This window comes from Augochlora pura, chromosome 11 (genome assembly GCF_028453695.1).
Source record: "Augochlora pura isolate Apur16 chromosome 11, APUR_v2.2.1, whole genome shotgun sequence".
NCBI lineage: Eukaryota > Metazoa > Arthropoda > Insecta > Hymenoptera > Halictidae > Augochlora > Augochlora pura.
In genome coordinates, this window is record NC_135782.1 from 5909471 (window position 1) to 5936659 (window position 27189).

Genomic DNA, 27189 nt, shown 5'->3' on the forward strand with positions numbered 1-27189 from the left:
ATAATTTTTACCATTTTAATTCTTCTTTTATTTCCCTATTATCATTTTAATAATCAGAGGCAACCCCTTTACAATAGAAATAAATAAAAGAAAGAACTACAGTATACAAAATAGAAAAGTGAAGATAATAATGATAATAGAAAGGAATATAAATTAAGTGCGAATAAAAGAGAAAAACAAAAATCTTCAATCAACATTGTTACGCGATATGGCAACGATTTCTAGTTGAAATTTCTCTCGCATGAATTTTATTCACCCTAGCTGCATTCTCCTAAGCACGCATCCGTTCTACATTGTATTTACGCGGGGTTGGAAATTTTAACCTCAAGCTTTTATGATGGCGTTCCGCGAGGGGTTCTCCTTTCATTCGCGGTTTAATAAGGAGTCAATTTTTCTCGTTTCCGTTGGGGCGATTAGTCGAAACGCGCACCCTCGAGTGCCGCGCGTCCGTTAGGCGAGTGGCCAAGGGTGGAGCGAGAAATTGTCGCTGGCCTGGATCTGAGAAGTTTCAGACCACGCCACACAAGACCTGTTACGACTCGCCGGGAGAAGTTTAGCTACCCGGTGAAATGGCCTCGGCCATGCGATGCCCCGGCAGCATGCTACCGGCAACTTTCTAGCAGAATATTTTTCTGAAACCGCGCGTATCGCCAAGGGCGTGGCGATCGCGGGCCCCGATAAGATTGATTCGCCGGAATTACCAACACGAACGGCTCTCTCTCTCTCTCTCTCTGGCTCGCTGCGCGATCTCCGGCTCCTTGCAAAGCCTTCCGCCGATCAATAAGCTGCAAGACAAATCAGCGAAACCGGCGCCGCGATTCGCCGTCCGAAATTTTGGAAACTCCGCGATCGCTCGAACCCGTTCCTAGCTGCCGGCGCAGTCGCCGAATGCTATCAAACGCAACTTCCTAGAGCCGGGGTTAGTGGTCTCTAAAACGAGCAGTGCGCTGTATACGTTCGATTTGTAAGGCAATTATTTCGACTCAGATTTCATTCGGAATATTATAAGAATTATTTTCTCTGAGCTATAGAAATCCTAAAATATAATCTTGAAAAATATTGTATAAAAATCGGCCGACTTTGACTAACGATAACTCCGCGAAAAATGATCGTAGAATAGTGAATTTTGTCTTGAATTAAAGCTTGAAATATCTACTTTAAGATAGTCTTTCTAAATCTCAAATTTGATGCACCTTCACTATTGTAACGATTTAAATATGAGGCCATGTTGAAATGTGAAGTGATATTGAAAATTGCCATTGTTAACGAAATGCACGGACTATATAAATTTTTTTTTGCGCATGCCGTTTGCAGCTTTAAAAAGTTCATACCTTCCCCGTCAATTTAAAGAAAATTATACCTGACTGCGATTTTTGCTCGCGAAGTCACAGCACTAAGATGAACCTAGTATTTGTCTAAGTTGGAAATTTTTATTCAGAATTTTTCCATCAGTCTATAAAATCTTATATTTCTTATAAAATACATACTACTCTTTTAGACGAAGATTACGAGAAATAATTCTTGCGCAATTTGTAGAGGATAGTACTACCTAGACACTAAACAAACGAGACGAATTTTCTCGTTGTTCCGCGAAGACAGACGGACACGTGTCACCGCTAAAATTGAAAGCCGCGCGTGCACGTCATCGTCGCCGTTAATCTTTCCAATCCGCCGACGCACTCGCCCTCCCGAAATACATTTGGAACCAGGGAACAATGACTTCGGCCGAAAATTGTATGTATACAGAGCGCAACTCGCTGACGAAATCGAGCTGGAATGGCTCGGTCGGCGTTTCGGTGGCGCGGATATCGTTGCGCAATGCCGCGTTCGCGAAAATACGAAACACTTGGACCCCCGTCGCGGCGACAATAATTTATTCGCTCGGCTCACAATATTTCTTGTTTCGAATGTCAAATATTCGGCTCGGGGAACAAAAATAACTGAGAAGAAGATACAACCGCACGCGCCGACAATGGCTTTCGCGAAAGAGGTCGTTCGGTATCGAGGAATAAGAGGCTTCGAAAAATCGGACTAAAAATTCTCAAATTAATTCGTCCAGATACAGAAATTAATTTTTGAGACAATATGTTATTCACTGAATTTCTGTCACTCAATTCGATAATATCCCTTAGACTACTGGATTAATAATTAATGTATTAACGAAGTTCATTTTATGAAAAATAAATGATCAATGATAATCTTTAGCGGTTGAAATAATTCCGAACGTGAGAAAATGAAATAAATAAAATCACATTCGAAATTCCGCGAACTATATAAAATATTATAGCATCGTTCAAAGAAATAAAAGACAAGCGACGTTACAAATATTTTCGAGCATCCCGAGAGGCGGCAAATTAGCAGATAAAACGTTTCAACTAAGTGGACGACGGTGCATGCTCGCTCCGAATGATCCACTTATATCATAGTAGTAGGCAATAATTGGTGAACGAGGGACACGAGATAACTTTGGGAAGTTTGATTGGCATTTTAAAAAGCATAAAACCGCGGCCGCGTCCAGGGAAAACGTGTCGGTGAGATTCTTCGGGGAAATATTCCCGAGGGTCTCGTTATTTTGCGAAGCGGTTTGATCGCGGCGAGAAAGGTTAATGGGGGAAACGGTTGCATCCAGCGATCGATTGGGGGAGGCGTCGCGACGATATCGTTTAAAAATATATCAGTCGTTGTAAAGGACGCTCGTAAATGCCGCGAGAGGGTTAATCGGGCCGCGAACCGAAGCGACGGGCCAATGAGGCGGAAAGCGGTGGGAATTGCCGGACGGCGCCAGACTCCCGAAATTCTCCGCTGTCAGCAGAATTTCCTTTTGAAATTTTTACACGACGAATACCACGCCCCTCCGCGGAATCTTCGTCCGCCGGAATTTCGCTTGCGATTTTTCCAGACTACGAACCCTCCGCATTCTTCTTCAACGTTTAATACTTGGACGACGAGACGTTTTAATAACTATATTATTCATTATACAATTGACGACAATTTTAATTATTTCATTACGGATTCTATGCATTTATAAGAAAATTCAAGATGTAAAATTTTGAATAGTGAAGAAATAAAATAAATTTAATTATATCTTGCACGCGATGCAGCAAATTTTCACAGAAAGATTCGCAGTTCATTAATCGAGCTCAGCTTTATTCGTAAATCTCTCGAAAAATATTTTTTCAGATCTACTTGCAAATTTATAAGTCTTTTGATCGACAATTTGTTTAGAATAGAATTATACAATAGAATCTAAAGAAATTCAAGAGAGAATTTATATTATCTTAATATTGTACGATATAATCGAAGAGAAATTGTTCAGACAATTTTCAGTTGCTGCTTTGAAATTTATATTTCCTTCAGAAATATTTAATTCGTGTCTGGGAAAGTGATTAACTCTATTTCCCTGCCACTTTTCACGTCCAATTTTGCGAACACTGAATATTCTGTTCAACCATGTATCTCTTCGAAGTGACTTGCACCAAGACCTACGTGTGCATACAGGAATTAATCAAAGAAGCTTCTCGGAAGTGCCGAAACTTCACTCTTCGAGGGTTTCATCTTCCCAGCTCTGTTCCCAGGAGACAATTCACCGCGAGAGGATCATTTATTCATTCCTTGTTAACTTCTTCGAACCTGTAGAACCACGTTCCTTACATAGTTACAATTTTACATTACGTGAACCGATATCACCCCCATACCTACGACAACAATAGCACATTAAAATTGCTCTCGCCAAAATCAAAGATTTCAATCATAACGTAGCCAACTTAAAAACACGACATCTCTTTACTTTGTTGATTAGTGGAGAACAAAGTGTCGGATCTTCCTGTTAACCGAAAAAAAAGAAGGCTGTTCGAGGAAAGCTTCCTCGCAGAAAAATGTCTGCGAATAAGCGTGGTTCCCGAGCTCCCGCGGCGTCCATATTTTTCGCGTACGCCTCAAACTGCACGGAATAATCGTAAGAAAATTTATGCGTTGTCTGCCGTAATGCGTTTTCGGGGTATCTGGCATTCTTCGATGATCGTTCATACACGGGTGTATAGGTGAAAGCACTCGAGGCGCACTCGTGGCAAGACAACCAGGAGAAGGCTGTCCATTTTATCGACCCGTCGCGCGACGCGCGCACGTCCGCTGCTCGCTCGCGCCGATGCCGAGACGATCATGGCGGCGGATTCTGGCCGAACCTTCTACAATTTTCATTCCCTGCAACGAAAACTGCTGTACCTTTTTCTCACTGGTTCCCGAACGGTTTCCGTCGGTTTCCAGCTTATTTAATTGCAGAGGAACTCGGTTTCGTAGCATTTTTGTCGAGGAGACTGTCATGGCGACGGCGTTCTTCTTCAGCGTTTACGTTTCGGACATTTTCTTGTGAAATTTGTTAGGTTTTCCGAGTGTGCGTTGGTTCGTGAAAGGGTTGTGACAGTTTTTGATTTTTTAAAAGAACGAGGAAGGTTGTTAGGGCGATTTTGGAGTCAGAGGACAGTCAAGATGGCTGCTTGTGCCTGAGTTGCTTATATTTTTGCTAGTTTACTGCGGAAATGGGTATGTTCTTTTGTTAAATATTGTTCGTAGAGTATTTTTATTTGCTCTGTAATTGTTCGAATATAATGATGAAGAGATTTTAGGAATCTTTTGGCGAAAGACTGATATGAAGACTTTTTGTACCTGGACCACACAGGTTTCAGAGCTTCTACTTCGAAAATTGTTACATATTTTAAAGAATCAGATCGCGTAAATAATACTGTTATACTAACTAGACTTTGAATCAAAATAACAATTTATTTCCATCGCTTTTTAACTCCTTAGAAAAATGCAACCATTGCATATATACAAATTTCTAAATTTCTACAATTATATCTTCGAAAAGTCTTGTTTTCTGCAACAACAATTGTTTTGCCAATATAGATGTATATTTCAGAGCCTGCAGTTGCTCTGAAAGTAATTAATTTCTATTGTTAAGTTAGCTAACTTCGTCAGAAGTCATTTGCTCCTAACAAGTTCCAATATTCCCTACAGTCTTGCAATGTAACGGCAATATTTTCCTAAATAGGATATAAAAATGCAACGAATTGTTATGTATAATTTACCTTAGAGTGTACTCTGTGCAACACGATAAATAAACCTTTGATATTGTTCTTCATTTTATAAATATCCGCGTTGCAAAGTGAGCACTGCAGCCGTCTAATCGGCAGAGAAAGAAAACTGTATTCCAAAGCTTGAAAGGAAATTTTCTGAGCTTGTAAATGTTTTAAACAAGAGAAATTTTTTGTAACAAAATTACCCATCGTAATTCAGCTGTTCTAAAACCTCGAAAATTGATAAAAGACTTCCTGCATCGCAACAGCAGTTCGTTTCACCCGCAGAAGCTAATAGCCCGAGTCTTCCGCTCTAATTAAAAGAAATCATCGTAAAAGACCAGAACGACGGTTCCATCGATACGATGCCTACTCCAATTCTCCGACCATCCCCGGGATCGATAATCGAACGACGGTCTCGCGTCTCGCCGTAGTCCCGGGGCCGCGGCGAAACTCATTTCCTAGAGCTGGCTAGAAAATTCAATAAATTTCGAGCAATACAATTTTTACGCGGCGAACTATCGCCAAGTCGCGTTCCATTCCGCGAGCATTCCCTCCAATCTACATTTACGATGCATTCGTTATTTGCCGGCGACGGTTGCCTTTTTTTTTTTAATCGGTCGTTTTTATCACTCCTACCAATATATCTCAATGAAATTAATTTTCCCGTTGCTCCCGCCATAAATCTCTGGCGGTTCTGGCCGAACAGAGAGAAGGGCCCCGCGATAAGATTGCGCGAAACGCGCGACTATCTAAGAGCTGGACGTTGCGAGTCACGTCAGAATCGTGGCGAATCTATTTTCCGCGGGCACGAACGGGATGCATTTCCCTCGCCGCTTTCGATACGGACGATCAACTTCACTTTTCGTCCGTGGAAAAACGCGAGAGAACCCGGATTCTGCGCCCAGAATATTCCCCATGTATACCCGGCCCCGCCGTGTAACGACCGTGGACCGAGTAAATTCGCCTCCCCGTCCGCGGGACGGAAATCGACGTCGACGTCGACGCCGACGCCGCGGATGCAGCAGCCACTGCGCATTCCGGCCGGCGGTACGCGCATGCACCGACCATTCCGCCCGGATGCACCGCGGGACAAGCGCAGGGCGAGTCCGAAGGGCTTTTACAAAATTTACGGACGCGTTTTACATCCCTGAAACTGGCGGACGAGTTTTAATAATCATGGATCCCCGAGTATTATCCCCCGTTCCGCGCGCACGGAGGCGGCTCACGGTAATTCGGACTCCATCGGTGGCCGAACGCTGTTATTGGATTTCAGCTTGTTCCTGATACGCGCCGCCGATGATTCCTGATTCTCTTCAATTTGCTTCTTACGCCTTTCACGGAGAATTTCGCGAGCGAATGATACGCCCCGGTTTTACGGCCAGGGGCTCCGAGACTTCCTCGCGGATGATCGTTTCGAAAAGACTGAATAATATACCGTATTTTCAGGTATTTTTATTTGCTTTCTGATAAGCGACGCCGACAGGATCAATGTCCTGAACGGTTTTTAGAAATAAAAGAAACGATTATATTTGGATATTTCTATGTTAGAATAAAATATAGAAAAATACATGTACGATATCCTGTTCACTTTTTGTTTGGATACCAGTACCTGTGTAAAAGTTACTTTTAGTCTATAATTATTCACGCTACAGCATTTTCGAAGAATTAAATTGCTTATTTTTACTTCTTGTTCTTTGAAAACATACTGGAGACGATTCTTGAACATCAATCTAAATAAATTCTAAATAACATAGCTAGTTTCAATTTTTCTTCAATTTTTATCACTCTTCAAAAATATTTGTTAATTTTAAAATAGATCCTGGTGTTGTATCTTGAAGATAAAATTAATATACTTTTCCCCGATGATCAATCTGAACATTTAAATAATGTATTATGCAATCTGTATTCTCAACACTTCACAACTACGTTAGCTCCTTCAATTAAGAACAGTTTTAGCCAATATCGAGACGAGACTACGGTAAATGATTTTTCTAAATTTTTCTTCGAAATTGCTCGGGGATTTGGAAGTATTTCTGTCGGCGAAACAGGAGATAGCGAGAAAGAAAAGCGAATTAAGGTCGTCCGCGACGGAACCCTATCAGAACATGCAGTTTTATGGGCTTCCTTACGTTCGTCTATTACACGGGACTCCTAGGTTCCACGATGGTTATCATTACAGGTCAACGGTCCACGAAATTGCACGATCCTCCAATTCCACGGGGCTTTCGGTGCCAACGAGATCGTGCACGTTGCTGCGCGCCGATCGATCTCGTAATTAAAAGTCTCGTTAAGGGCGGCTGTTGCTCGGCGCCCATTAACGTTGAATAGTCGATTCTTTCGAGAGCCCTTGAACCAGAATTCTTTCCATAATCGCGACTACATCAACAATGCGGCCGGTTGTACGCGTTGAATCATTGGTAACGCTCATTTCGAACAATCTGGGGAAGCAACTCGGCCAGTTCCTTGCATAATAACGCAGATAAATATCTCAGAACCTGCGTTACGTGTGCCTACACACCATTCTTCCGAGAGGAAACGGTAACTTACGAAAGCTCTCTCTCTCCGGATCGACGGTCAAATATTTCAATAATCCTACAGCTCGAATCCGACATGATTCAACGCCCACGTTCACAATTCTTCATAACTCATTCAACTTACTATCGGATCAACGCCCTCGAATTCACGGCAGATCGCCTTCGCGAGGCTCGAAGGTCCGTGTCCGAGTGCTCGAATTTTTAGCTCAAAGTTCTAAATGAAAGATCACGAAGAGACATCGGTCGCGGCAAAAAATTTTACACCCAGCGTAGGAATCTTATCCAGAACTATTTGAACTATCTTATCCAGAATTATTTGATGCAATATTCGTTCATCTTTCGTTGACATAGAGTTTGACTGAAAATTTGAGGGCCTTTCAGTCAACTTCAAAATAATTCCAATAATTACTGGAGCTAGTTCCAGGTCTGCTGGATCCGTGGCAAGAGCTACGCCCCCGGGAGACTGTTCGCAAAGGGTTAATCAAAGCTGGTAGTCGTCTCGGGGTGTAGTATCCCGGCGCAAATGCAACGATAATTAATGGCGCGCAGGGAATGGAATTGCGCGTCTCCTCGGGGTGCATTTCCCTGGGAGCTGGTTTCGACCAATTCGGTGCCAGACACATTCGTCCCAGCTTCCAGAGAGGCAGACACCGACAGAGAAAGACGAAGGGAGAAAGCAGAGAGGGAAAGGGAGAGAAAGAGAGAGAGAGAGAGAGAGAGAGAGAGAGAGAGACGTCTCCCTCCTCCGGCTCTCATCTTTCTCGGAGTGTATTAGATTGGCTTCGAAATACGTGACCTCGCTCGAGAATCAACCTCATTCCCAACCTTTCTCGTCCTCCCTTCGTCCCCGGGCTCCTCACGGCTCCCCCCCCCCCCCCCCCCGCCCCTCCCACGCCGAACGGTCGCTGCAACCTAACCCAACCTTCCCGGAATATACGCCGGGTTCCTCCCACCCTTCCCCGATGTCTTTGCCCTCGCGGAATGGCTTTTCCTTTTTTCCTTCTTTTTCCCCGAACGGGCCGCCGCCGCACGCCCTCTTTTCTTTCCACGGTTTGACGAATGCTCGCCATGGCCGACCATGGCGGGAGGGGACCTCCTGGCCGACCCGAAAAGGGAGTGGTCTAACGAAATCCGTTTGTCCGGAGCACACGGGCAGCCCTACGTGCGGCCGCGTTTTTTTTCTTGCCGGAAACCCTTTCTCCCGGCGACCGGGAAGAAAGGGCTCGTCGTTCTTTTTTTTTTCGATTCCGAACAGGAAATTTGCAAGCCGGGGACCGAGGATCCCTCTGCTGGAAGGACGGCGAACCTTCGCTTCCTTTGCCGGGGCTCCGCGATCGCTATGGACGCGGTTGGAGTCATCAAAAGACCCTGATTGAGCACGGAGTGCTGGGAATCTTTTCTCTTGGAATTTTTTCCCTCGGGTAAATTCGAAGGATCTTTTCGGAGCTGATTTTTCGTTGGTTTCTTTGACGTTGCAATTGTGTTATGAGTATTATGAGTATTCTATTAAATTATGAATTAATGACCCTAAGAACGTGAGCACGTAAAGTGACACGATTGATTCTTTAACATTTTCATTTCTAATTAATAAAAAATGTATGTCATTTGTTTAATGAACGTTGCATCAAGGGAAAAACATTGTTTAAATCCTTTATACTGTGATTGCCAATTAGTAACCGAAAGAAAAAATTTAGGGAGGTGTCCAATTCTTCGTTCTTTGATTACTTTCAATGGAAAAATAGTTACGAAACAATTTTATTTCCCTAGAATTCAGCCGTTGAAATGTCTACTCAATAAATACCATTTCTTTCAATTCCTACAAATCCATTGACACTCCCAATACAAAGATTTGTTCTGCAGAATTTTAAACAAAATCGTTCGTCGAAAGATGCCGCTCCGTTTCGTCTGGCCAGCACAGCTAATCAAACGATGCTTTAATGAGATCCTCAACGCCGACGTGATTTGATGTAAGACGAGGCGCTAGAATCGAACGAGTGGCACGATAAAAATTTTATTGGCCATTGCCCGCCGGTATAATTTAACTTATCCCGCCTACGATATCCTCCCAGATTCTACAAATATAAACGAAGTTCATTTAGAGTAATTTTATTCCCCTTTAATTTCTCCGTCTCGTCCATTCTCGTCCTCTAGCCCGTTATCGAGACGACGGCCTCGACCATATTTCCAACCCGATCTAATTCGCTATTAAACGGAGCCACGACGATAAAATCATTCATCGAATCTGCAACGATGGAAATAATGCCACCCAAAGCGGCACCATCGTGAAACGACCGCGGGGAAACGTCTCTATGCGAGGCACGCGGAAAAAGCCAGGTCGACGATGTTTCCGCTCCAATTTGCCGGCGTTTCGTTCTTCTAAATCATAAACAACGTTCATCGGGAGTAGTGCCCGATTTCGGGGGACGATAAAGCGGCCGCGGAAAAGTATATTCGAGTTTCCAACGGTCGTCGTTCCCCGAAATCCATGGATCCGGATAATGCGGTCGAGTTTTCGGGTTCCCGGCGAACGGGATTAAAGCGGAGGACGCCATGTCGCGGCTAGGATCCAGCCAAATGGCCATAGTTCCTCTCTCTCTCTCTCTCTCTCTCTCTCTTTCTCTGCTTCACCGGCGACCGGTTATAAAAGTTCGAATTTCATGCAGCTACGTCCGCAGAGGAGTATACACGTCCTGCGTCCGTGTAAGCGTAAGTCTAACCCCGAAGTTTAGGTACCTAGAGGAGAACAAACTCGTTTCCGATGTGTCCGCCTTGGGCTCGCCTCCCTTCCCCCTTTCGCGTCCCGGCTCCACGGTCGCAGTCGCCGGGATCCAAGGAGCAATTCCTATGCCAACGACTTTCCGTAAAAACGTCTCATATCGTGAGACATTGTTAAATATATTACGCCGTTGCTTCGCTTCTCTCTCTCTCTTTCTCTCGACTGTGCACTGCGCACCGCGCTGCGCAGTAATACATATGTATGGAGAGAGACCGGAGGAAGAACAACGAGAGGATCGACTCTCGTCGAGTCGATACGGGATCACGAGTCTACGGGGTTTTACAAGCCCCGGGTGTCTACGTTGATCGCGGTCTAGACAGCCGAGTCCTTGAACAACACCCTTAGCCGAAGCAGTTTTATCAAGCAGCGACCTTAGAAGCTGCGATCGATGACTTTGATCCTCGAAATTAGTATTGGAAATTCAAGCCTTTCTTCATTGTGGATCGACTTTGGAGATTTTAGGGATCGCGTTTTAGGTCGACGAACAGTGTCGAGACTATAAAGGTAGAATTCGTGAAAAATCTCAGAGCAGCTGCGAAGAAAGATGTTATTCCGAGAGGTAGGGTCTTCGGCGTCTTCGCAGTAGAGATTAGATAGTCCGTTTTGCTAAGTACTACTTTGGAGATTATAGAAGCGAGCAGGTTTTTCTTGTCTTATTTTTTTCGTGGTTGCCTTTCGTGGTTTAGTTAGGTTTACACCCTCTGTCTCGTGTCCGTGAGAATGCCGGGATCGCCAAAAATCGAGGAGATTCTACAGAAACGAAAGCGATGGACGAGTAGATATTTTGAAGACCATGTTGAAGAGGAACAAAATCGAGGAGAAGAATTGAAAATACGTTCGATTTACTTCGAACCACAAAAACGAAATTCATGTTTCCTTTCGCATCATCAGTTTCCTTCGTGTTTCTACTCGGTTCCATTTTGGTTTCGTTCTGGCTTCGTTTTGGTTTCATTTTGGTTTCCTGTTCGTTTCCCTCGGCTTAGCTGTACGCGTGAAATAATTGAATCGTCGTGGCCGAGTCCGGCGTTGGTTCGATCGAAGTCCCCGGGGACGCGTGTTCGCAACAGTGTAAAGGGGTAATGAGCGTTCCAAGATAGCATGAAGTACCGTCCGAGCCGGAGTTAAGGTAAGACTGCACCGGCAACGATCTCCTCCTCCGCCGCGTCCCGGGGATATCTACCCTCTTCCCTTTTATCTCGGCCCTCCGCCCCCCCCCCTCTCCCCTGCTTCTCTCCTTTCTTCTTCTTCTTCTTCCTTCGACCGCCTCTCCCCCCGGAGCGGTTCACGGTTCACGCTATCGCGGACCGAGCGGCTATATACGGTTCCCCCGTTCTACGGCCCCGGTGAAATTCTTGCATTTTCGCAATCTCTCTCCTCAAGTTTTCATGTCTTCCTCCGAATATCCTCGCCGCTTCGAGTTTCCTCCGCTCGTTCCGCGGGACTTCAGTCTAATGAGACTTCTCTCCGGCGTCGTCGCCATCGAGATAGACGCGCATCGATGTGCCCCCGGTGCATACTGGGTGGTACGCTCCGCACCGTGGCCGCTGATTCTAAAGATACTCGCCATTCCATGCCAGCGACTTTTATTTGAAATTTCGTCCGGAGACGATCGCGATATTAATCCGCGTCGAAGATATTCGAGGCTCGAAGCCTAGCTTCGATCTTCCGTTTCCATTCGGCGAAAGCTCCGAGATGAATTCTCAGAGACTCGGTTCCTTTTTTTTAATAATTTCAGTGGAACGCGGAACGGTTGCTTCGCCAACGAACTCGCGCTCGATCGACGACGCGATGAAACACGGAATGCCACTCTTGCATATGCAATCTGTTCCGAACAATTTATCAGACCGCTAGCCAAACCGAACTGTCGCAAGTTGTTTTTCTGTCCCACGGTGACAAGTCATCAACATGTTTACGGAACCTCGCAGATTGGATTTTGCTCTGGTGTGTGCCAACGCGACGTCTAGCGGCCGCTATCCACATCATCAACAGTGTCAACAACTAGAGCCTGAGACAGCGTCAACAAATTCGATATGCGCAAATATTTGCACTCTATAATTAGAATCCTGTGCAAACCGAGTCCACTGCTGCATCAATATCCACCGCTGCGTTTGTATCAAAATCGCGCTGTTGTTACAAGAATCGAATTGCTCGCATCGAAATTCGAGTCACTGTTTCGCGAGACGATTATACGATTATTGTTGCACGAAATTCCGAATCTAAAATAGTGAAACAATCGCGAACGGATCTCGAAATATCAGTGAACCACCCTGTACACGTACGCATGTGCAACGGTATGTGGTCGTTGGAGGAACCCGAAGGGTTACATGACTCCGGTACATAAACCCGGTACATAGAAACACCCGGGACACACAGGGTCGACAAGTGTTTCGCACACATCCGTCGCCCGTACACCGCAGTTCTCTCTCTGGAAATTCGTCGGCGACATTCTTGCCGATCTCCGCCCCCGCGCACCCCGCCCCGGTTCGCTCTCTCTCTCCCTCTCTCTCTTTCTCTCTCTCTCGCGTTTCCGTCAACCCTCCGAGAGAGTTTCTCTTCCAGGCGTCCTCCATCTCCGCGACGTCTACGTTCCTCCTCTCCGGTTTTACGTAGCCAATCTTCGCGTCAACAATGTAATACGCTTTACGTCTCGTTGGAGGCGAATAAAATTTCGCAAACGAAACCCGTTCCTGATGAGAAAACTTACAAGAGGCCCTTCGCCTTTCCGGCCGTTCGAGCGGAATACGGTTTCCCTTGTTTCTGCGGATGGAATGGCGAGCGGGGACGAACAGACGCGGGTCGTAAATATTATTGGGACCCGGAGCCTTTCTCCACCCTTTCCACGCGATTTTTCTTCGTTTTCTTGGAAACATCGATTAGCCTCGAATTAATTCTTCGGCGAGCGATGCTTTGCAAATTCTGCTCTTCGTTTCGTGTGTTCGAAGACAATTTTTTGGTGGTTTGGATCGTGTTAAATGAATTTTGTATATGAAGGATTTCTTTCCTGTGTTTGGAGACGATTTTTTGGTGGTTTAGATCGTGTTAAATGAATTTTGTATATGAAGGATTTCTTTCCTGTGTTTGGAGACGATTTTTTGGTGGTCAAACAGTATTTTGTTTCATCGAATGATTTTTCTAAGGCAAGGAATATTATTCGCGTGTCTGAAGATAATCTTTTATAGTTTGACTGTATTAAATGATTTTTATAAGTTCAGGTTTTTTGGAGACGATTTTTACGATGGTTTAAATGGTTCTTTGCGTAGAATTTATCTTGGTGTTAATCGTGTTCGACAATATTCTCTATAAAACGGTATCAAATTCAGAACAACAATAATTCACTACGCAAAAATGAAATCGTGCATACGAATTCACAATCCTCCAAAAATTAAAATCTGCACGCCAGAAAATATGCATCGAATTTCTGTTCTACCACGTTTCATAAACATCCACCCCTAACTGAACACGTTATTCACCGAAATCTCATCGATAGACTAACCACTGAATTGCATATAAAACGAGCTAGACAATTTTCTCCTAAATAACAATTCTAAAAGAATATGTTACATTATACAAATCCAAATAATTTATTCAATCACGAATGGAATTCCTGTAGCTCTCGTACCGTTGCATAAAAAATTCAGAACCTCTGAATTCCGATTTGAATAAGTGGACAGAACGCAGCCGGCAGATAAAGCGTAAACCAAAAGAAAAAAAAAATAAAAGCATCCCGGCAATAGAAGAAAACGCTCGATTTCGCATGCAACGCACACGCCGCCAACGATGAACGCTCGCCCACTCCCACGCACGCTAGCCAACGGAAACAAGCAGACTGACTCACCTGGGGAAGGTCTTGTCCGCGTTTAAAAAAGAATCCCGAAACACGGTATCCTCGCAATTCGCTCGGTCCTCGCAATTCGTCGCCGCGAACCGAAGTTCAATTCTGTTGGAAGCCCGGGTCCGGGCGAATCCGGGGGCCTCGTAAAGTCCTCGCGCGAAATTCCGTGCTCGCGCTGATTCCGGGACAGTCGGCGTGCGAATACGGGGAGAGAGAGAGTGAGAGAGAGAGAGAGAGGAGTGGGTGGGCGAGAGGGTTGACAATGAAAAAAAGAAGGAGAAGAAAAGCCCGCGTCGGTTGAGATACGGCGTTCCCCCGGTCGTGAATCGGTCGGCTCTCGTTGTTCCGTTGGGCGGACATTGCAACAAGTTGGACATTCCTAAAAATAATGAGGGGAATACAGGCGAAAATAGGGATCACCGGGCTCTGGCGGTGTGATCCGTGCGGCGGGGAGGAGGGATCGTCCGGATCCTCGGGGCGCAAATGGGTCCGGCGTGGAGCGGCGATCGGCCGCGAATCAGCGTAAAGAATCCTGTTTACGATATCGCCGGGCGCATTTTGCCGGCCCGCTATGCGACCGGTCGGCCAGACGGTTAATTGAGGAGGAGTCCTAGATGATGCCCTCGCGGTTCAACGACGACTTCAATTCCCCTGCTCACGCACACACGTCCGTGTGACACGCACGGATATACGCACACGCGGGCGAAACGGGCGAGGAGAGGTTGTTCGAGCGCCGCCATTCCCCGTTTCGCCAACAGTGTTGCTGCCAAGCCCCGATAAAAGCTGCACTAAATAATCCCCGGAGTTAGAGCTCTGCGGAGAGCCACGGTCCGCCTCGAGAAACCAATGTCCGCGCACCACCACGCGTTATTATTCCCGCGTAGTTCACTCCGAGATATCGGTATTAAATAATTCGAGTCGTCCTACCCGGATCTCTCGGCACCGATCTTCCGCCTGATCCGATAGGATTCGCAGCTGTAATCCGCTCGAACGCGGTTTCATATATTTCTGCGATTGTACCGGGAAATTTTTTAGAGTCGAGGATCGGTTCGGTGACCGGTTGATAAAAGGATGAAATACTGGGCTTTCAATCGAGTGGCGACTCTGAGGCGCCAGAGAGAATTTTTTAATTTCAGGGTGAACGGGCTAGATGTCCTTTCAACTTCTCTACAAAAATAATACTAATAATGATAGAATAAAAATAAAAATTGAAACAAAGACAACATGATTACAAGACACGAAATCTATTCGTATAATAAAAAGCAATGGATCATGTACCAAAGGCATCACTTGCAAAGGGTTAACATTGCCACAACGGTCGAAGCAGAAAATTTTAAATTGCAAAAATTCGAGAGATTCTTTCATAGAAAATGACCGAATAAATATCTCGATCCCAGCACGCATCGCAATGAAAATAGCAGAAGGTCTAAATAAATATAGTCCTTCCGTCGTTATAAACCAACGACGTTCAGGGCTCGGTAGATTTAACGTTAATTAGCATCGACTGGTTTTATGCTGTACACAGGCATGCTGAACCGATGGCCTGCGGGAAATTACTTCTTCTTTGCTGCCACGTTCAACGGTCCCCTCCATTTCTATAAACCCGGGGATCCCAGATGGCAAACCCTTCCTTCGACAGTTATTCTTACATTTATACAAATACGTGCGCGCATCGTTATTCTCTGATTTTAGTAGATGCGCAGGGGACTCCATAACGTGGCAGCAAAAGAGGAGAAATGTCCTTCGGGCCATCAGCTCTGTACGCGCGTACGACTTCGTTTGTTCGCGAGAATTGAAGAATTAATTAAACCCGTTGAGAATCGTCGTTCGTATTTCCTTTATTCCTGGGAAACGATCAGCGTGGAAACGAAGACGCGCGGAACCTTCGAAGAGTCTGCGTTAATTAAATCCGAAGATCGTCGATGTTCGCGTTTTGCTTCTCGCCGAGTGTATTAACTTAATTTAATTCTTTCGAGCCTTGCACGGGCAATTTGCGGTCTTGCTTTTCGCCGATCGTCGAATTAAGGTGGTAGAGAGTTGATTGCCGAGATTCTTATGCTCTGCTACCTTCGCTTCGTATTTTTTTTTTCGTTGGATTTTACGCGGAACAAATTGAACAGATTTTCAAGAGCCGAACTTATTTCGGTAGTTTACGCGATTACTTTACAAAATATTTCTGTTCCATTCGCCGGCGTATAAAAACAGAGAATCCTAAAATACACGGACCACGGCAGATCTCGGATACTAATAGGAGAATTAATTTCTGGTTGCGGCAAGGAGCCACGATTTTTCTACGTATCTGTCTAGATGAGAGAAAGAACGGATAGAGATCGGTAGATTCCGATCTCGTTCTGTTCGTCATCGTAAATACGGCTGTTCCGGCGAACGCGTACAATTTTTTTTTCGTGGCTGTACGCGGACCATAAACTCGGAACACAAAAGACGAAAAAATAAATGGAGGATCGATATAGGGTCGGGATCGATAGCCGACGGGAGCGCGATCGTAACCGAGACGAAATGTCTGCGCGTGGAATCGATGCGATACGTTCCGTAGAAATTGCATCGACAAACACGTCTACGAAATGCTCGGCTATAATTACAGCTTGCAAATGTGACATAACATTTTCGACAAACATTCGTTTTTTATCTTCGAGGTCGTTCAATTACAATTTCTCCATCTCGAGGGAAAAATGTCATCCTTTCTGCTTTCAGATGGATAATTGGATTTCGACGATCGTTTGTCTTTGACAGAGACGATAAAATATTGACAAACGACCTTCGTGATATCGTTTAATAACATTCAGCGAATGAAAAATTAATAAATTGCAGGAACGGTGCAATTCATTTACAAAGTATTAAAACGTGACCATGTTCGTTCGCCGACGGCCGAGCAATCACGGTTTCGATTCACGTAGCCTCCTTTGATCGTTGCAATTCATTCCGGATAGACCGTTCGCATGGAAGCTAAACAGCAAGCCGCGGTGCCGCGCAAGAATCGCACAGCAAATTTCAAGAACTTCCCTCGTTCCGCACTTGACAGAACCACGCAGGAACTGCATAAATTTTCGCGAAGCCGCAACTTTGTACAATCTACAAGACCGCCGACTCCCATAAACACGTTCGGGCCGCCGATAGCCATCGTAGTTCCGTATCGCGGAAAGAACGGAATAACTTTATTTAGCCACGCACGACAACAATAAAAGTCGGCCGCAGGATCTGAACGGGCTCTCGTAATTTTTCTAAGGCGTTAGAAACCAGTAAACTGGTGAGACCGGCGTTTGAAACGCGAAAAAGGTGCTGCCCTCTCTCTTTCTCTCTCTCCCTCTCTCTCTCTCTTTCTCTTTCTCTTTCTCGTGGAGAAATGGCGCTCATCCGGGTGGTGACCTTGCCCCAAGAAGAAGAAGAAGCCGGAGCGGGTTCGAGGCCCGGTGAATCAACCTTCTACGAACCAATTATCCTTCGTACGAAATAATTCTAGAGAAGCGCAAACTACTCGGCGGCGGCGGGCAGGTGTAGATAATCACCCGTAATGATCGCTCATGCATATGTAGGCCGCGAAGAAACGGAAGAGCCATTTGCGAATGCAGAAAAATACGGTGGCGCGGCCGAACGATTTTTTTGCGGAAAGGATACGGATACGCCCCCTCCGACCAGAAACCGGCTGGCTATTATAATAATGCGTATTTATTACGGGCCTTAGAGCCCTGTATCGCAGAATCATTAAAAATGCGATGCAAATCGCGCGAGCGACGCCAGCCTCCGGCCAGCTACCCTTATTAATAGACCAACCATCGTTGCGCGATGGCGCGTAACTTTACACGAACATTGCACTCGCAATCTCGAGATCTCGCCGCCTCCTTCCTGATTGAAATCACGATTCAGACACTAATACAATGAGAATTCACGCGGGAAATCTAATATAAATATATTTCTACTCGTTATAATTCGAATCGATGTCTATTATTCTCGTTCGTACGTTTCCCCGATGTTTTACCGTTTCATATTTCATCCGTACTTGTTTTTACGACGAGTGCTAAAATCTGCAATAAATACAGTTCCTGACAGAGGTAATGAAATATTGACGCGATGTCCGACAACGAATCTAGGAGAATCAATTGTTCGAGTGACAGATTTATTCGTTGCTGCACGAATAAATCATTTGTCGCGATATCTGTGTACCATCAATCCATTGAAAAATCTACGAGAGTGTGAATATTTCCACTGCAGAAATTCAATCGATAAGATCAGAATAAATAGAAAAGACGCGAGGGAGAAGGAAACGAGAAATTAAGACGAGAAAGTGCTAATCAATCGATTAATTAGAAGACTCGAAGGATCACCGAGAGACTGCGGCCGCGCGAGGGTCATCCGAATTATTGATTCGAAACTGAAAAATAAACGAAGCTGGAAAACTGGAGGAGAGTTTAATCCTTGTCAACGATATCGCCATAAAACTCGGTCGGGCAACCTGGCCGAGAGATAAGAGCGCCGATCTACCTCGGGCGATCGGTGATTCCGCGATCAGCGGAGGATCGATTGCGCGGCGCACGATTTTTTCATAATAATTCGCCGTGTTTTACGAGGAAACGTGAAACCCGATCGTTCTGGCAGGTTAGTTTCACGAAAGACGGCCGTGATCTCGTTTCGAACAGGAAAGCAATCTAGCGGTATCGTCCGAGGAGACCAACGGTACCCTTCGACGTTAAATGGTTTGGCAAGGTATAAAAAAGGGGTTGTCTTTTCCCCACCCCGACGGACCGGGATCCTTCTCTCGGAGGATCGTCGGGGAACCGAAAGAATCTTTTTTTTCGTGGCAACTTTTTCACGTATCCCCTCGGCCGACCGTCGGGTAAGCCTTTACCTAGTTAGCCCAGATTACTGTTAACCATTTTTTTTTACCGTTCCTACAGGAATTCCTTGCCGGCGTGCGCAGATGTCGACTACGGTGCTCTTTGTCCGAGTACGGTAAAGTGAACGGAAATCGCGATTTAGGAGGTTCTAAATCTTTCGTTTGGAGAATTACCGGTTACCTGATTTTGACGAGTGTACTCGTTGTAACGTCAAATGTTGCCATTTCTCCGTGACGAATTTACTCGTTGACGCTGGATTTACGGAGCGCCAAAAGCAACTCTGACATTATTTTATGATAGTAACAATGAGACATTTATTCTAATTCTGAAATTGATGCTGTTCAATTACAAGATTCTTGCATCAAGAAATTACAGAGTCAGAATAATTATGTATCGTTTCTTTTACATTTTTCTTGTAGAGCTCATTTCCGCGTACAATCGGTACGCTATTCAGAAAAATAGATAACGGAGAAACGAGTTACAGAATAATATTTAAGACAGAGAAAAGTGCAGCGAACAGAAGTACCGAGACGGAGGAACACGATGTCCAGAGGAGTTATTTATGCTTTCGTGCGAATCAAGCGAGCTTATCGAGGAACGTTTATTGAAACCGAGTTGTAACCTTTACAGTCACCGTGCAAGCCGAGATGTAAATTCTCTGTTTTAGTGTCCCCTCTAATAAAATCAAAAAGAAGTTGCGCGCCTATCGACAAGTTTATTAAACGAAGCATAAAACGCAGACCTTATTCATCCTTGATTAACTTCTTGTCGCGCACGGGTGTGTTCTATATCTTCGCGCCGGCGCGCCTTTTTGTTCGCCGGTTCGCGGCACGAAGAGAAGATTAAGTGTGCCGATTAGAAATTTCCATGTCCTTTTCCAGTTAATAAACCTTGGGATGCTCCAGAAAGCATCGCGTCGGTTTATAACCTTCGTTCATTGAACCGTGAGCGTAACAAAAAGCAGTTTCAGTGCTCGTCGATACGCTTTCCATCGTGGCCCCCCCCTGCTCTTTTCTTGTCCTCCTGACGACCACGCCATCATGGAAATCGTCTACCTCGATCATTTCAGCTACAGCGCAAGAATTTTAAAAATTAAACTTTGCATTTTGCAACGGCGAAAATTGCAGATCGTTGCGGTGATTTTTCCAGAGCGAAGGGTGATTTCAAATTAATTCTTAAGTAGTGTCATTGTTTGTAAATTCACCTGTACAGTGGGGTGTCCTATAACTGACTAATGCGTTCTGTAATTGTTATACTTAAGGCAACACTCAATCTTCATCTCTCGCAATCATGATAACTCTGTTCACAGGTCACGCAAGATTAAAGTAAAAAGCAATTGCACCAAACAATAATTTCAAAAGAGAACAACGGAACAGAAGATGAAATGGTCCATGAAAAAATCGGTACATGTCCAAAATGCAAGCAAGAAACCAATGATTTACGAGTAAGTATCATGAAAAGCCAGGATTTTTTCATCGAACCAAGAAACCTTGACATAACCGTCTCCAACCCCTCCCTGCAGGTATCCCAGTCTAGGATCCCCAAGAAAATTGAGGTCCCAATGATCCCGAAGGTGAGACTTCCAATTGGATGGAGGTTACCTTAAAGGAGGGCCGGCAAAAAACAGACGCATCCTGTGGCCAGAAGAAAAAGTGGGGAGCAGGGTGCCTGCGTGGGCGGACGAACGTGCAGTTAGCAGAAACTCCGTGAGAACGTGCACCGAGCTGATCGCGAGCCGCGTAAACGACCAAGTTCGACGACGATCGGGGAACAAACTAATCTTCGGAACCTCGTTAATCCATCAACGTCGCGGGACAGTCTGCCGCATAGTCTGCCGGGTAAGTTATAAACCGTTGACCGGAAGAGGGTGCTGCATAAACCCTGTTTGCTAATTTATCACGTTGACCGGGAAACTCGGTGGCCCAATTAGCAAGCTGCCCCCGGCGATTCCCTAATTAAGGAAAACTGCTCCGGACGTCCCGGCCGCATTTTCAGTTTATTATCTGGCGTCTACTTAGCCGGACGAGATAAGCACCGGAATGCGGCGGATCGAGGCGCAGAATCGACGACTACATCCGTGCCGTTTATTCCGTGCCCGATCATTCCGGGCGCTGCACCCCGTCGGTAAATAATTTCGCCGTTGCGGCGGGCCGCTCGCGGGATTAATTAGCGGCGCGATAAAGTTTCCGCGGACGCGTAACCCCCGCTATCGCGGCCACGTTAATATATCGGCGGCCGACGCGTTACATCCCCGCCGATGTAATTTCTCGCTCCGGGCAGCTCGGTCTCGCAATAAAAGAGACCTCGACTGCCTGCCAGCCAGCCAGCCAACGCCGCGCCGCACAGCCGAAAGATCAAATGGTGGACGCGTGACGAGCGAGCTCGGACTACGGCGAATGAGAGGACCGGGCTGCTATGGCTGTATGTATACGTAGAAGTGCGCCAGATGAGAAGCCCGCAACCGACCGTGCCGGAATGGTGAGCCGAAGTGACGGCCACTGCGGTAACGCTGCGGCTCCCTCAACTTTATTCATGCCCGACCAAATGCCACGGTCTTGTAATATGCTCTCGACGTGTACTGGGTGGCTCTGCCAGCATCGACAGGCTCCGGTCGTGCGACTCTGCCCGGTGATAAGGCACCTCAAACTGTTGCTGCGATAAGAGTTCACAATGAGCCGAGTGTTTGTTGAACAACGACGTGCTTGGGTTCTATTCTATCCTAATAGCTTCGGTATTGGAGAATTCTTGTAGATGCAAGGGTTGTAGACTAAAATTCTAGCTATCCTTTACTGATAAAGGTCGCAGAGGTCGAGCACCTTGAAGAACAATTTTTCATGCAATTTAAACTTAGTTGATCCTACAGCATTGGAGAATTTTTTCCAAATTGAAGTATAAACAGCCAACAATCCACGATTTTTTAAACAAAACTACTGCAATAATTTCAGTAATTATTTCGAAGAAAAGAAGACATAGTTCCGACATTGAAAAATCTATTAATAAGCTCCCAATATATAACTGTATTAAAGACGTACACAAAATTTTCGAAAATGTTATTCACGTACGCTATGATTCTCAACTGTTGCAGAAGTCTTATCAATTCCTTGCGTTGTAAAATCAAACTCGACTATTTGTAACCCTCCCCGACGAACTACCACGCGTGTACCGCCGTCAATTTTACATCGGTATCGAGGCAACACGAGCCATTCCATTTCCCTGAATTCTGAAGATTGTCTTTTGCAGGGCCACTCCCAGGGAATCGTCTTTTGTGCAAGCAATGCGTTGCACCGGTTGATGGGACAGCCAGTATTTCGTAGAGAACGTTCTAGCTGGATTATGCGTCGAGGACATTGTACCGGCTAAAATCGTCTTGGCTATCAAAGCTCGCATACCGCGGGAGATATGCTGGCTCGGCGAATATGCTAGAGACGACACGCCTCGGGTAGATCTCTATCTGCTATGTCTTCAAGGGGTGACAACGAAAGGTTCGCGTGACGCTGAATTGTTAAATGAAACGAGCGACGACAAGATGGTAGAAGACCTGCAGCAACTACACGCTGCTCCTTTCCTTCGAGCTTGTTTATAGCGAGTCGATGTTTCGAAGCTGTCTCGTAGCGTCGATGTGCTCGCCATTAAAATGAGTTTATCTGATTTTTGATGTGCGCTGAGCGATCGACCCATTTTCCGGCTCGGTGACTGTGAAATTTATTGTGTCTAGCTGGTTCTGTTTCGTGCGACTGTTTCACTATTTTGTATCGAGATCTGATGCATTCTTATGCGTGATGCATTTTTATATATTCGTCACAATAGAAAATGCTGCATTTCTGCAGTGGAATGTTAGATGAAGTTCGAATTTGAAAAAGTCGTCAGTTTTAAATATTAATTGAGAGAAAAGTGTATTGAAACATAGGATCCGAATTGTTAAAGCCTCATAGTAATTTCTATTTCAAAGATTGCTGTTTTTAAAATCCCCAAAAGCTAATAATGATTTGTAATCTTTTAGTTCCAAGTTGATGCTTCAAAATCCATAAATTGCACACACCCTTGCAAACTCCAATAACAGAAACAATTTTTCTAAATCGAATGTGAAAAGAGAAATTAGTTTAAGGAACCTATGACTCAAAAAGCACGTTCTACAAATCGACAAAAGTCAAACAGATCTTCTCCGATTATTAAACCTAATTCCTTAGTTCCAACGAAGTCGCTTCAAGCCGCCATTCATGTTTATTTTTAGCTCGGCGAAGGTGCACCCACAATGCAACAAGAATCCAAAGGAGACGAAAAAGCGATGGACGAGACAATAGGAAGGCCGCCATCTCCAATTTCCCTCACGTCGGCCGAACGCAATCGAGCTTCCGTTCGATTGCGATCTCCATCCAACGAAGGGTTTCTTTCCTCGAAAAACCGAACCCGATAAATTCATCGCGTGTACGGTAGCGGCTCGAACCGTGGCGTTTGTAAATTATACGGTCGCAATCTCCGAAGTGTCGTAAAGCCCGATATCTCGTCGGTTTAGTCTTTGCACCTGCCCGAATAAAAGCGGGCCGCTGGACTTGGATCCGCCGATAAATTAGGCCACGGTTTAATTGCGGAATAGACACGGCGCGGCTGGATAATGAAATCGCGGCGCGCTTCCCTTTTTTTCTCCGCTCCTTTAGAAACGAGTGGCTCCGTAACGAGGCAGCCTCCTCCTAGATGCATCCGGCCGTCGTCGGAAGAAAACGGGGACTCGCGAAATGAAAGCTCGTTTGGCCTCGCGATCGCGCGAGCCTCGTGAAAAAAAGAAAAACCCGCGCGCGAAAAACGTCGAGATGACGGGGGCAGCGGAGGGACGAGGAGGAAGAAGATGAACGCAGAGTCCGACTTTATTTTACGCAGACGACTGGTCCTGAATGTCAGCTGCAACAACGTTTGCTGTACGCGCCGCGTATGACACTCTCGCGCATAAATCTCGGGGGATACGCGGTTAATTGTACTATCGCGATAAATCAAACGATCAGCGGGGGACCGTAATTACCCGTGCGTGGACAATGATAAATCAGATTTAAACACGTGGCAATCGTAAAACGTAATAGCCGCGAGGCTTATGAATATTACGGTAAAAGTGCGAACGCCTTCCTTTATTCTGCTGCGATCAGCTATTCCTACCCTTCTTTCTCCGCTTTCGGTCGATCTCGTGATTGCGCTTATCTTTCGGTTAAATAACGAGTACAAATGGCTGGGATCGAGATGAAAGCTGGAACGGAACAATCAAGACAATCGTCAAAATACGTTTCGAGACTAGGAGCATCGTCTAACTCGCTGTAAGTAATCGATATAAAATTGCAAGAAGAACAACATCTCACCAAATCTTCTTTCTTTCAGATCCACGATCGTTCGACTCGAGAAATGAATTTACTACATCTGGATTGAATCGTCGCTGCGATAAACATCGATACCAAAGGGGACAGACGAAGAACAAAAGCAGCCGCAACGAGGCTAACTGGATGGAATAAATCGCGTTGAGCCGTGCACCTGCGCAACGACGTGGCGCGAATTCATGCGAAAAAGTCGGCCGACGTGGTAGCAAGGCGGAATGATTGTTATTAGATCAAAGTTTACGACGTCGATAAAATCGTCGGCGATTCCGGCGCGGCTACTCCGCGACGATGATTAATCATCGATCGTCGCGTTGATTCCCGGCGGTTCGATCGAACGTCCGTTATTATTGATCGGCGATGGTCTCGCGCGGATTAATCGCGGTCGCGTAGCGATATTTCAACGGGGGACAAAAGATTTACGCGGGGTCGTAAAGGGAGGCCTTGATCGGGTATCTCGCCGCGCCATCCGCAGGAGTTTATCCTAACTACTTACGCGATTCCCAGCTGTTCAGGAGAATGTCGGGTCGTTTAAGCTATGGCCGTCCACGCGACGAGAGAAGTGGGCAAGAGGAGGCGATGCGAGAGGCGAAGATGAGAAGAGAGACGCCACGTGTGCACGCACGCCACAGCCTCATACCCGGGCTGCGTTTACCAAACGACTGACAACTGATGGGACCTTCTCTCCTCGATAGTTGATCGAGGCCAACGAACGACAACGATCGCGTCCTGTTCGCTATTCGCGGCGCGGACTCGCAACACTGTTGCGAAAATGGCCACCGTCCGGGACAAAAGAGTGACTCAAAATACGAGGCCACGTGACCCGTTGCAACACGAACGCATCTCGCATATATTCATGTTATCACGGACGCGTCTCGCCGCGGGGACGTTTATGCTAATTCGACGTTTTAATGCCGCGCCAGGCGAAAACAGATATTTATTTCTCTAATTGGCGACTTCCTCTCGATCCGAGATAAAATGCGTATAGTTGCGCGTTAATTGCGCGAACTTAATGGTCACATTTTTTTTTGCGTTCGAATCCATATAAAACCCGCGCGAATTGCCCGGTTAGTCCGCCGTGATTGTAAATTATGCCAGCCGACGCGACAGTTTTCTGAAACACGCTTGCGACACTGTACAGTTTGTTGTATCGATAAAGAAACCAGTCAAAGGTGTTACCGATCATTTACCTTTCCCCGCTAATTGGCCAGTTCGAGATACGCTATTGTTTTTTTCCAAATGCCTATCAACAGTTTAGCGATTCGATATCGCAATCCTTATCTTACAGGAATATTCAGGCGAAACGCATCCGGCCACCATAATACGAGACTTAATGTATTTATAGAATGCATGGCAGAAAGATATGCGACTAGCGAATGCAGTTCATTCGAAAATTTGCAAATTTTCTGTTCTTATCACTGAAAATATTCATAGGTATCATAGACGAGAAATTAGCTTCACCACCCTACATGTTAATTCATAGATACAAGTATTGTGTCTTCAATAATTATTTTCTAATTGACAATCTCAGCAGCCAGGTTATAATAGATGAATTATTAAATACAAATATTCGACTATTAAGTAAGGTCCTATTGGCAATGTTCTCTCACCAATTATTATTCTACCAATGAAATGCATCCTGCTACGCCCTGCATTCGCCAGTAGCTGCAGTGCTGTAAGAAGGCATGTTGAACCGCGGCAGACATCGCGAAACGAATCCCGGCGATATCCAACGACAAAGGGGGTGGCCGGGGTGCGAAGCGGATCGATGATAAGCAGAGGAAACTGGTGGTTACTGACCTGTGCGAACGAGTTTGCAGAAAGTTCCGATGAGAGCGTCGTACATCATTCAAGCCGGGGCCGATTAGGCCGGGTCACGTGGTCGTGGAACACGCGTGCTGGCACTCGTCGAAGGGGAATCACCGGGAAGGCGTCGCAGGGGCACGCATGCGCAAACTTGCGCGCATTCACTCGCGACCGCGACTACGCGACACACGCACACGAGATAGAGATGCCCGTCCGCGACGAACTCTTTTCCACCCGGCGCGACGGACGGGCACACGTCGGAAACCCACACACGCGGCACCGTCGGGTGAAATTTCGTGAAACTGACGGTCGACCCGGCCGCGTGTCGTGCCTCCAACTGGTCACAGTTAATCCCCGCGGAGTTACTCCTCCTCCTCCTCTGTTCCCCCGCATACATGAACGCGAGGAATGCCAAAGAACTGCCGCGGATCCCCGATATAACGCGAAGAAGCGAATCACGGTTTGATTGCGCGTCTAGTTTTGGCGCGCGCGCGCGCTCGCGCTGCTTCTCTATGCGGGCGCTTCCACAACTAGGTAGAACCGTTTGGGACCGATAGAGCTTGGGACTTGTTTCCGGGTTGTAATCGCGACAAGTGAATTTAGTCTCTAATCGCGATTGGAAATTGCAAGTGCCGCTACTAGAAATCTCCTTGCTTTGTTTCATGAAAAATACCTATAACATTGCCTTAGGCTATAATGACAATAACGGAAACAAATATGCATAGACAAATATGTGCATAGAAGATGCAATAGGAGAAACATTTATACAATTTGAAATTATTATTGTATTACTATAAACTCATTAGAATAATTAGAAAACGGAATAAATGTTTAAGTAGTTTCTATATCTTGTCATTACTAAAGACAATTTTATTTTGCATAAAAATTCACAGTCTAGTTATAACTGAAGGTAGGAATAATTGCCTAACGTTGAAAAAGTTATATCCTTTTTGTCTACTATT

At 45.6% G+C, this 27189-nt stretch overlaps 1 protein-coding gene across 12 annotated transcripts in view; it reads right to left on the reverse strand.

Moving 5' to 3' along the window:
- LOC144477212 (uncharacterized) overlaps nt 1–27189 on the reverse strand; it is a 541837-nt gene that overhangs the window by 498867 nt on the left and 15781 nt on the right. For 2 of the 12 annotated variants that reach the window (XM_078194734.1, XM_078194733.1), the window contains exon 1: nt 26222–26876. The exons of 7 other annotated variants lie outside the window; for them this stretch is intronic. In XM_078194734.1, coding sequence (XP_078050860.1) covers nt 26222–26270 — 49 coding nt within the window. In that variant the 5' untranslated portion in view covers nt 26271–26876. Of the gene's footprint in view, nt 1–24917; nt 25091–26221; nt 26877–27189 lie in introns of those variants that run through there. 3 more of the 12 variants (XM_078194740.1, XM_078194732.1, XM_078194739.1) reach the window with 2 other exon arrangements.